The 12444-nt window shown below is 30.7% G+C and overlaps 1 protein-coding gene across 1 annotated transcript; it reads right to left on the bottom strand.

Annotated features, from left to right (window-relative positions):
• LOC129284995 (GATA transcription factor 8-like) lies at positions 1-2574 on the bottom strand. Its single transcript, XM_054920563.1, has 4 exons — positions 2240-2574; positions 2083-2150; positions 1375-1645; positions 1-1225 (listed from the first exon to the last, which is right to left on the bottom strand). Exons 3-4 carry the CDS (start codon positions 1606-1608, stop codon positions 455-457), a joined length of 1005 nt encoding a protein of 334 aa, XP_054776538.1. The 5' UTR covers positions 1609-1645; positions 2083-2150; positions 2240-2574; the 3' UTR covers positions 1-454.
• Positions 2575-12444: the final 9870 nt, after the last annotated feature.

The following is a 12444-nucleotide window of genomic DNA, read 5'->3' as shown; positions in this document are numbered from 1 at the left end:
TGAGGCATAACAAAATATATAAAGCTCCTTACTCAACTCAGAAGTTTTGCTACAAATGAACTGCAAAAAGAATTCCCAGATAGGATTTTTTTAGAAGGAAAAAAAAATGAAAAGAATGCAGGAAAAAAAAAAAGGAAGAGACAAGACGACTCCAACTCCTATTGACCTCAAACACCTAAAATTACCAGAACTAAAACTCTACCCTTTTGACTTGCATATCTGAAATATCTCTTCTCTACCCCTTTTTTTATCAGCTCTCATTACAATCCTCCTCTAATAGCTAAATATGATCATCATCGTCTTCTTCTTCTTCATCATCTATGGTTCCTACTCCCACTGCCCATTTCATCCCTGTACAAAAAACCAATGAACAAAGAAATGAAATTTTCATTAAGTAAACAGATTCATATAACTCTAGATAAGACTTGGATCATTCCTTCCTCTCTTCTTCACTTCATATGTATTCCAGGGTAATACTGCTGTTAGTGTTTGGAATGAGCTCCGGTGAAGCATCAGTAAGTGGTGTTTTGCTTCTCATTTCAAGCACCTTCTTATGGGAATTGGAGTGCAATGACGGGCAAAACGTCGGGCTAGCCGCCGGCCGGTACTCCGGGAATAGCCTCCCCGACTTGTATCGAACCCCGCAAGCATTGCATAAGGTTTTTGGCCCCATTGGACCTGCCCTCCATTGTGGTGTCTTTGTTATCTCACAATGCATACATTTCCTCACTGCTTGTGACGAAGGGTTTTGCTGATTCATATCAGCAGGACCTAATGGACAAGCCAGTTTGATCTTCTTCTTCTTCTTGTGCTCCCCGGAAGATTGCTTCGGTATCTTGATCACCGGATGAGACTCCACGAAATTCTCACAGTCTGAATTTCGCTGGGTGTTTTCACCGACGGAGGATGCCGGCGAGATGAGCTGCATCGCGAGGCGAGGCTTGAACGTGGCGGGGCGTGGCCGCTTGCTGCGAGCACGTCCGCCACAGGGAACGGGCACAACCATTTCCGGCGGGCTTCGAGGTGGCGCCGCCACCGGCTTCTCCCCGGAGCAGGAGCTGCTGCTCTCGAGGACAGAGACCGGGCTTGAAGTTTGGAATTGGTTGTGCGCTGAGTCGTTGTTGGCGATGCAAGATTGCTCCACCTTCTTCATCGTCAGGCTTCCACCAGTGAACGAGTCCTCCACAAAGTTCGAAAGCCATTCCAACTGGACAATGTCTTCATACTGCAACAACACAAAGTCATTCAGGAACATCGTTCTTAAAATTCTGTTCAAACTTCAATCAGAAATTTTCATTTCAACGAGCCAGCGTGGTTGATGCAAGCAAAAACACTTGAATATATGGATATTGAATAAACTCCAAGGGGACTCACTGGAACTGAGAGCTCGGCCGAGAGGTCGGAGGCGTTGTTGGCAGAGAAGACAGAGTCGGAGCCGGGCAAGGAGTCGGACTCATCGGGCCAGACGGTGGGGAAGGAGTTACAATTCAAGGCGGAGGCGGGCAAGACGGCGGCGTCGACGTCTTCTGGAGGGAAATCGAGGAGGTCGTCAATGTGGTCGAAGAAGCTGCCACAGTCTATCTCGTCCATGAAATTGGGTCCGATCATTTTCGCTGTGGGTCTGCCTGTGTCTGTGAGAATTTTCCTGAGAGAGAGAATTGCGGAAAAGAGAAATTATCAGAGAAGAAAACGGAAAGACGATAAAGCTATCAGTTTTTGTTTGCCCCTAATTATGGTTTTTGAATCGTTATTACAAGGCGCCCATATCGGAGCGCCATGTCCAAAATGATGAAGCCAGCGCATAGAACCGCGTGGCGCACCATAGCCCACTCCGCATTCCGCAACAAAAGTTATTTTCAAAATTTCATTCATTTTTTCAACCGAAAAAATAATAATAATAAAGAACTCTCCAATCATGAAGAGATATATATATATATATATATATATATTTTCTTTTTTTGCCTTCAGAAAACCCGGAATCAAAATTGAAAATTTTCACCAATTCTGCGTTAAAAATCAGTGCTTTAGTTCTCTGGCATGCTTAGAGTAGAAGGAAGGTAAGAAGAATTTCGTGAAACAAACCTTGGGACTGAATAGTTGAGCAGAAGTGTTGTATATAAGTTAAGGAGGTTGAAGAAGATATCAAAACACTGAAAGCAAAAACAAGAGACTAGGTAAACCCAGGAGGGAATGTGCATGGAGAGAAACAATCAGAGTGAAATGCAGAAGAGGTACGAACCTGTGTGCTTTGTTGCAGAAGATGGCGAGGGGGAGAGAGAGAGAGAGAGAGAGGAGGGGGGGAAGAGGGAGAGAGGGGGGTTTTGAAGGGAGAGAGGAGAGTGAGAAAGGATTTAAAAGGGAAGAGGGAGAGAGAAAGGAGATGGGCACTGGTAGGTGAGGCTCCTTCTTCAATGCTAGCTGTCTTTTACTATGCCTTCTCCTGTCGTGATGTTGAAGTGTTTGTTTCTCTTTCTCTTACCTCTGATTGCCCATTTGTTGCTCCCACGAGGGTCCCTCTCCTGCTTTCACGCATTATCACCGCACCTCCACCACCACCTTCCCATTCAATCTTCGTTTACTTTACCCCCTTCAACTCATTTATGTTTCTCGATTCTCTCCGTTCCCTTCCATTTATACTGCTCTAATCCCTAATTTACTTAATTAATCAAATGTAATCCTGCCCTTAAAATGGAGGGTTGAATGTTTGGGAAGGGATTCAACGTTTTCGGTTAATTTTGCAGGTCCTGAAAGAAAACTGGCGGGCTCTCATTCAGAGACTGAAACACAGAAAGAGGGAGGAAGATAAATGTGAACAAAAAAAAAAAGAAGTCAGAGGAGGAGGCTACGTCCCTCGAGGCGCGTGACGCACACGGGATTCCAATGAAGCCAATTTCTTCTGTTTCATTCTGTGCTAACTTGGATAGCGTGACTACGCGTCTCCCTTTTTCCCATGTTCCTTCCCTTTTTGTTTTTGTCAAACAAAACAGCTCATACATTACTTTGTTCTCTGTAATATAAAACACTTTTTTAATAATACTCCCTCCTATCAAATAAAACATTTTTAAAATAATTTTTATTTAAAATATAAAATATTTTATAATAATTAAATTATTTTTTAATTTTATTTTTTATTAACATAAAAATATTTAATATAATTGTATTACTATTTTTAAAAGCATTTCTCACTCTTTTATAATATCAAAAAAAAATTAATTTTTCTTAATATATATGAAATGAAAGGATTAAAAGTATTTTATAATAAAGATAGGAGGGAATAGTAAAAAATGGGCTTTGCAATAACAAAAAGATATTTGTAAAAAATATAGAATTATGGGTAGCTTTGATAATTTTTTAAATTATACTTTTACTTTCATTTATTAATTATTTGTGAAAAAATAGTCAAATGAAATATCAATTATTATAATAAAAAATTATATAAAATGTTTAATGAAAATATAATTAAAAAGATACATAATTTTTAAGATTAATATTTCAAATAATTTTTATAAAATAATATTTTTAAAAAACTGTTAAATAATTATTATTTTTTTGTCAAAGAATTGTTAAATAGTTATCAATACTACTTTATATTATTATATATTATTTTATATTGAGGAGAGTATATTACAGCATAAACATCACCAGCTGCTCCGCACATTGGAATGGGATTTTTTTTCTTTTATATTTTATTTGATTTACCTTTTTTATACGTCAGCCATAAATGCATTTGTTAGTAAATTCCAAAATAAATTGGAATTTTGCTTATCATTTCGTCTACTCTTTGTTGATACGCCACCGTTTCTTACTATTTTTATCCATCGGGATGTCTACATGGACAGGTCGACGTACCCCTGTACGCGTGGCACTTTTCTTCTTAATTCATCCGAATATCCTCAAACCACTTTTAGAATTTAAATTAACTAAATGTTTTTTAATAAAAAAAATCTCTTATGCTATTAATAATATACATTTCTAAAATGTGTCACTTTATTGGAACCATGCGTTTTGTTCACATTTTCGGGGTTACATGGACACCGAGTTGAGAAAATGGTGGGCATTCAAGTTGCAAATATGTAAAGTTATCTTAAAAACGAATAAAATCGGAATCAGATATTATCGGCACAATTCGGAATGCAACCCAATCCTGTGTTGAAAACAAATGGCCGTATGATTCTCCTTCACCATTGTTGTAGTCTCTAAAATTGGATTCTATATGTGTGTATCCTTCTTTCGATCTTAATTATTCATAAAGCAAAAAGAGAATATTTTTTCTTTCCTATTTATATTTTACAAGACATGTTATTGATTTTTTTTTTATCATGAGTTTCTCTTTTACCTTCATTAAATATTGGTTAGAGGGAACTTTATAAGACATTTTTAAATGTGCTTTGGTATCATAAAATGTAAAATATTTTTTTAAAAATAATATTTTTTAAATGATTATTATTTAATATTACCCTTCATTATTTCATACCTTAAAATAAATTTTCGTTGCCATCTCTCTCATTAATGAAGAGTATTTTTAAAAACTTATAAAAAAATAAAATAAGATTGTAAGATGAGTTTCCTTGATCCATGTAATTTTGTCCAAAAATATCTCATAAATTGGGATGGAAGAAATATGTAATTAAAGTGTGTATATTTAATCTATATAGCCATAAACTTATTAATTTTTTAGATAGAATTAATGATCTTCAAGATTTTTCTTATTTCTAAATACATATTCTCTCTATTTTTATTTATAAGAATAACTATCACTTTTAGCTTTTTTTTTATATAAGCAAAATCACATTTTTTTAACAAGCATTTATTGTAAACTTTTTAAATTACCCCTCATAATTTTATCATTCATCGTCATAAAAAATAATTAATAAAGGCTTGATTAACAAAATTAATAAAAAGTATTATAGTCCAATCTTTTTATTTTCAAACACAATTAATATAATTAATTAATTTTTGTAAATTGTGTGATATAATTTTTTTCTCTTATAAATAAAAATGGAAGGAGTATGTTGAAAATAAATGTATACATTAACTATAAAAAAATATGTATAGATTCTATGAAACATACTTATTTATAAATAAATTTCACAAAATTTAGAAATCATGATTAGGTCTTTTAAAAACTAAGTATAATTTAAAATTAAGGTGTAAAAATAATAATGCCCTGATTAAAAATATATTATATCAATCAAAAAACTTATGACTACTTTATCAATAATTTATAAATATTATTTTAATTTTTTACAATCACAACTTTATATATCTAATAGTTAAATTAATTATACATTACAAGTTTCATATTAATTATATACAGCTATCTCATCCGTAATTTACAGCTATTATTTTAACATTTAATAATAATAATTTTACATATTTAATAGTTACGATCATGCGTTATTAATAAAATTTAATACTAATTATTTACATTTTTTATATCAATAATTTACAACTCATACTTTAAAATTTTACAATTGTAGCTTTAATATTTTTAATTGAAATATTATTGTCCTTGTATTCAAAATTTAAATTACACTTTAATATTATGATTTATAAATTAGAACTTATTTGTAAATAAGTATACTTTATAGAACATATGAGTAATTTTTTCTTATTTATAATTATGGAATAATATGATGTTTACATGAATATAAGATCGCCGCTCTGTTTTATATAAGGGGTGGGTGCATGTTTTCATCACCCGAAAATTCTCTATTATCCTATCCATTTAATATTTAATGAGATCTTCTGTGGTAATTTATCATATAATTAATTATAATAAATGCCAAATTAAATTTGTAATATATCAATCTTATTTATTAAATAGTATGGATGGAAGCAAATAAAATGCACTGAATTATGATTCTTTCGAAGGATTTATTGTATTAAAAGTTTGACATAGGCATGAATGATTAAATGATTAATAAATATACATCATCTCACGATAATTTATAAAGGATTCAAACGTATTTGTACATGCAAATTAATAATGAAAATAAAAGGTATCACACCAGTCTTGGCATGTATCTAAATTTGCTATGAAGTTTGAAGATAAAGATGGTGAATGAAATGGTCTAGGAGCATCATTAGGCATGAAATTTTATCATCTCTGTTCGGTTAAATTCCAATTTAAGCAAAACTCAAAAAAAAAAAAATCCAATTCTATCATTTTTGCTATAAGTCCCACTTTCATATTAATTATAATCGAGAAAAAAACTTGTTGAAAAGAGAATACCCAACTGCATATTGAATAAAATTATCTCTAAAAACACATGTATGCAATAAAATATAATAAAAAGGGAATATCAAAAAATGAAAAATAATGTTTAAATGAAAGCCTGAAACCAACAACAATTTGAAATTTATTGACTGTAAATTCTCAATACATCACATCTGAAACAATAATTTTATCTTGAATTTTCTGGCTTGTATCAGTTTTATTAATGATTAAGAAAGGGGGATAAACATAAAAGGAAAAGAAGAAAGGGGGATAAAAATAAAAGGAAAAGAAAGGTTAGCACAAAAGTGACGGCACAACTGAAGCGTGTTTGGTATTGGGCCTAACAAAAATGATGGTCCTCACTCACAATATCTTTACCCTTTTAATTACTCCTTTATTTTTTACATCATAATAATAATAATAAATAAATAAATAAAATATAAAAAAATAACTTGAGTTGTACTCTTTGAATCAATTCCTTCAAAAACACTCTCCCTTTCTCTCTCTAAAAAAAGAGGAGAGAGAGAGTGTGTGTGGTAGTGCACTATGTCTCTCTCTCATATCTTTCAAGCTTTTTTATTTTTTCTTTAACTAACTTGGGAAGCACTCTTTGAATCACTTTCTTCTAAAAGACTTCTCTTCTGCTTCTGCTTCTGCTTAACCGAATTATTATAAAAGAAAATAAATGAGCGATAATAATAATAATTAGTTCAAACGCCATCTCAATTTGCAAGAGTCCAAGTGTTAGGCTTTACTCATTTTAATTGTAACACACAAGCATCTCTTTAATTTGTTGACCTTAAAGTTTCATCATGACTTCCTTCATTCAATCCTCCCCTAATCCAATCTAATTTAAAGACAGATTTTTTAAAACAAAATAAAAAAAAGAGCCAACCGAAAAGTGGCATTTAGAAGCTAAGGTACATATAGGAAATATACTCAATTGTGCCTTGAATATAATTACTTCTAATAAATAAATACCTAAATGTAATAAAAAAATATAATTTTTGATCTCTATACTTTACTTGAATTTTATTATAGATTCATGTACTTTTTTTCTCAATATTTTAGATATCTGTACTTTTATTTTTCAATATTCTAAATCCTTCTTTAAATGAAGAAAGTGTAAGGACCTTAAAGAGATTTAAAATATTAAAAAATGAAACGTAGGGACCTATAACACTGAAAAAGTATAAAAATTATAGTAAAATACGAATAAAGTACAAGAATTAAAAGTTATATTTTTTCATAAAAAAATAAGAAAAAGTCAAGATTGTGGTTCTTTATCATAAATATTATACCATTGGTTTGTAAAACTCTACTTTTTTTTGGCCAAGTTTTTATAATTCTGCTCAAGATTTATTTTTGTTTTTACAGTTTAAAGTTACACTTACTTTATCTTATATAAGATAAAATTGACTAATTTTATAATCTTTAAGGAGTGGCAGGTGATATCTTACATTTGTAAAAAAATATGTGACTTTTTAATTTTGTTTTCCATTGAAATTAATTACTACAATTTGTTGTGATTAAGAAGGGGTAAAGTTAAAAAACAAATGACCTATCACATTTTTACCCTATTTCAGCATCAAACGGTTTTTTTTCCCCATGACAGAGGGCTTTAAAACCTTGTCCTATAATTAAGATAAGAGGCAGTGTACTTAAGTTTTGACAATTTAAATTTAACGTTGACATGAATGATACTAAGATGATATATAATGAAAAAGTCCAAAAAAAAAAAACAAATTTAACATGTTATTTTAGTAATAGAGATTAAATCAAGAATTGTAAGAAGTCACGGAAATAACAATATAGTGTTCATGATTTATAGTTGAATTTGATTGGGAAATGAAGAAAAAACGAGTATAATTGAAGGCATTATCATCGGCGACCAATGATGATGGCCTATCACACTCTTGGAGTGCATTTTTCCCAAAACGTGTCTCCGGTTGACGTTTTGACGTTTCATCCTCTCACGTTTCCTTCTTTTGGTTGCTTTCCAATACACACGCCGTATAATATTATTATTACTACTATTTATTTATTTATTTATTATTATTATTATTTTAGTGGATACAATCATACTAGCCACAAGCCCACAATAAGGCAGAGCAACGATACAAAGTTTTCTTTTGTTTTTATTAATATTTTTCAACACGCTTCCACTCACAAAATACAATCGGTTTGTACCTGTATTGTTTTGACTTCACATGCCACATGCAGTGTTCAATTCTCAAACCTTCTCAGTTTTTTTCTCCTTAAAATACAGTTTAATTTTAAAAGAGCCAAAAACAATATATTATTCCAACGGGTAAAAACAATAATAAATAACAAAGATTTAGTTATTTATGCTATGCATTACAAAGTTTCCTGTTTTACCTCGAGCGACCAGTGTAACGGTTAGGACTTCAGTTTGACAAGTCAACCCAAGTTAAAATTCTAACATTCATAGTTTGTCGAAATATTTTTGTGACTGACATTTCTATTCAAAATATAACAAACATATTTTATAAAAAAAATTATTAGTGCTAATGATAAGACAAACAAATAGTATACAAATATTAATGTATAGATTCTTAAGCTATACATGACGTATTCACCATGTTATTCATATTTTAAAATCCAATCAAACAACTTAATCGCAAATATGTGAAGAATTGCTTGTTAATTTAACTAACGCACGGTGAAAATTTTTAATATTCACATGAAGTCATGAACAGCTTGTTCTTCAAAAAAAAGAAAAAAACAAGAAGAAGAAGAAGAAGCACGCAAACTCAAATATCGCTACATTGAAATATTAAATTACACTAACAGGTGCAAGTTTTAGCGGAAAGGTTATCAATCTTGAATTTTAGTCTATAATTTGTGTGAACGTAAATAATGTATCTGAAAGAATTATTCCTAATTAAGCTTAAAAATATTTGAATTTGACATAGTCGATGAGTTAGTTATATGAAAAAAAATTAAATTATGATATTAACATAAGGATTAATGAAATAATTATTCATGAGAATGTATTCTTTGATTGGCAACCGCTTACCGAATTTGCTTCAAAATTCGTGTCAATTATTTAGGAATAAAATCAAATAATATTTTATTGGAATTTGAAATTGTCTTCAGCAAGGGCTGACACCGACGCTCTTCTTTCAGTCACTGATTCGTAATTAATGGCAAATGAAACAAAGCCCGTGAGGTTTGGCTTGTCAAAGACAGGAATTAAGTCAATTCTCCATCTAATGTGAAAGTTATGTAATAGAATTAATATTAATACTATTAATAATAAAACGACAAGTGGTTGCGCATAGTGTCTTGTCGTTTTCATCTGTGACGTGCATTGCCCCCCTAACCCGGTAAACAAATACAATCGATTTTAAACTAAAATTTCCAATTTTTTTTTTTTTTTACTTTTTAACTTTTGTTCTCAAAATTCAAACTTAAAAACCGAATTACTACATAATTGTTCATTCATAGGAGTGTCGGTTGAAGGAACCGAATTGTACGAACGTTGGGAAAATGGCACATGGGTTTGTGTCCTGATTTAGGAAAGCATGCATAATTTATATAATTGAGGTGACAAAATATTAATTTAGGAAATTAAAATTGCGTGCTCATCAATATTATGATTCAGTACAGATCACTATTGCAAATTAATGATAAGTCTTTGTAGCTTTTGTTAGTGGCAAATCCCCTTAGACAAGGACTATATACTTATTGCTTGTTTCAATAAACGACTACAAAAGTTATTTGAATTTTATTTTTATTTCTAAAATTGTGCACTTTTTGTGTCTCTAAATTACACTCAATAATTTAAGCATATGTAACTTCTTTTATAAGAGATTCACGAGTGCCTCAAAAAATAATACTTGACTATAAATTTTTATAATATATTATATTTACAGATATTTGTTTGAGAATAATCTTAGTTGGAAATAACACAATTTGATCCGATTCTTGTTAACATCGTAAATATTTTGTGGAGATAAGAAATAAATTATGCAAAAACTTTTAGTTGTTCCCAAAAACTAGAAACTTTTCTAAAAAAGAGTATATTCAAATAATTTGAAAAACATAGATAAGTCAGGTTAATATATTTTTCATTTTAATAATTTAAAAATTAAAAATAAATAAAATTACACGAGTATGAGCAGGAGATAAACCAAAATTTTCATTGATGTTGACCTTATCATTTATATACACATGACATATTCGTACTTACATATTTCTTTCATTTAAAAATATAAAATTTTTTTTAAAAAAGTTATATGTTTAAAAATATAAAATATTTTTAATTTTTTGAGATGTAATCATTATCTTTTTTTAAAAGTATTTTTATTGATAAATAATTTTATATTTATTGTAGGGTGTTTTATAGGAATAAATATAAAAAGATAGGATTAATTTAAAAATAAATGACTTATTTATTAAGGGGTGATATTTAATTAAAAATATTTTATATTTTTTAATGAAAGAGTATTTACTTTATAATTTAATCAAGCTCATTCCGTTTATGGAATTTATTGAATTGGAAAAGAGGCCATGCAATTAATTAATGTTATGCAGTAAAAATTTGAACTGGATAACGCTAAAATTAAAATCTATGGTGCTACATTCACGTGGTTGTGTTAATTTGGGCAGATATTTTGATTGGTCAATTTTGAAATAATGATTTTTTTTAATTGCGGAAAATAAAAGTGAAATTGCAATAGGGGGTGAGTGTTGAGGTGGCATGAGACGGCGAGATGAGCGGAGACGGGGACGTGCGTGCGTGGGAGCAAGTAAGAAGAAGAAAAATAGTATAGCAGAGCCATGTTCCCTGTGGGTCCCACCTTCCATGTTCCGAGCGTCGGTCCACACGTTCCTCAACGTGCCCCCATTTTAAACCCCCCCTAACTGTCCCATGGGTCCCACTCTACACCCCCCTCACGTGACTCTGACCTCCTCCCCGGACCTATCACCTCCCTCCACGTCACCGCCACCACCCCTCCTCTTCAGCCACTCTACAGTTTTAAGATATTTTGCCTCAACATATACATCCCGGGCCCACCGCAAAGCTGTGGCCTGCCGTACCATAGCATCGTCTCAATCCTTAATTTCCGATCATGCTCGTAATTCACAATTCATTGCTTCCAACCAATCAATTGCTTACCTCCGTTTGTTTATTGAATTATATTATGTGTGGAAATGGAGATTTTAAATTCTTGACGTTAAACCCATTTTGGATAATAAAATAAGAAAACTGTTCACTTGTCAAATAGATTACCGACATCCTAAAAAGACACACGGGTTCCAGTCTCAATCTATCAGTACCATAATCTCATTGGTAAATATTTGTTATCTACATGTACTGGAGGTGTAAAACCTGTTCTAATAATACCAATAGAAAAAATTCCAGATTTATTTTGAAAAGAAAAAGAGGATCACAAGTTCTATATTTTACTTTACTATGGATGGGAATGATAAGAACGTACGTCGGCGGTGTCATGGTTTACACGGCTATGAACAGGAGAACTAAGAAATGTACAGGTTAGGTCTTTAAGATCATTTTTTATTTTTTTTACTCTTTTTTAAAGCTCAATTTTTATTTAAAGGATTCAAGATTGAGCCTGCAAGTCTTCTTCTAAAAAAAATTAAAAAAATAAAATAAAATTAAATACTATAAATTAATTAAAATATAGTATGAAATTAAAAAAAATTAAAATCTTCATAATTTTTAAAAAATTAAATAACATAGATTTAAAGGCATAGTAATAAAATTAAAATCTTAATTGAAAAACAATTCATTTTTATAAATACACAAACATAATAATTATTAAAAAAATAAAAATGTTTAAAATTGTATACTATACACTGATATTTATTAAATTATATTAAATTAATTTTAGAATAAATTAAGATTAATAATAATATAATGTGTATAGGATTAGAACTTTAGGTGAACAGGTCCTTGACTTCAAATGTGTGCTCCACAAAATAATAATAATAATAATATAACAGGGCTTGAAGGGCTGCCCGAGCTTAAGCTTTTTTTTATGGGACTTATTAGGATTGGGTCGTCAAGTCCGATTATTTTTAAAAAAATTTATTTTCAAAACTTAAACTCTTATTTAAATAAGACCTCTAAATCCAACCTTTCAAATTCGGCTCTTATTCCTAACTTTAAAAATCAGGTCACATGAGTAACATGGAGGAGGGTAATAGTAGTGGAGTAGAGAGGAGTTTTTTGT

Source organism: Prosopis cineraria, unplaced genomic scaffold (assembly GCF_029017545.1).
Source record: "Prosopis cineraria cultivar Desert tree isolate PC_DT_omini unplaced genomic scaffold, ASM2901754v1 PC1, whole genome shotgun sequence".
NCBI lineage: Eukaryota > Viridiplantae > Streptophyta > Magnoliopsida > Fabales > Fabaceae > Prosopis > Prosopis cineraria.
Note: the sequence above shows the minus strand (reverse complement) of the source record. Positions and strands in the feature narration are given on the sequence as shown.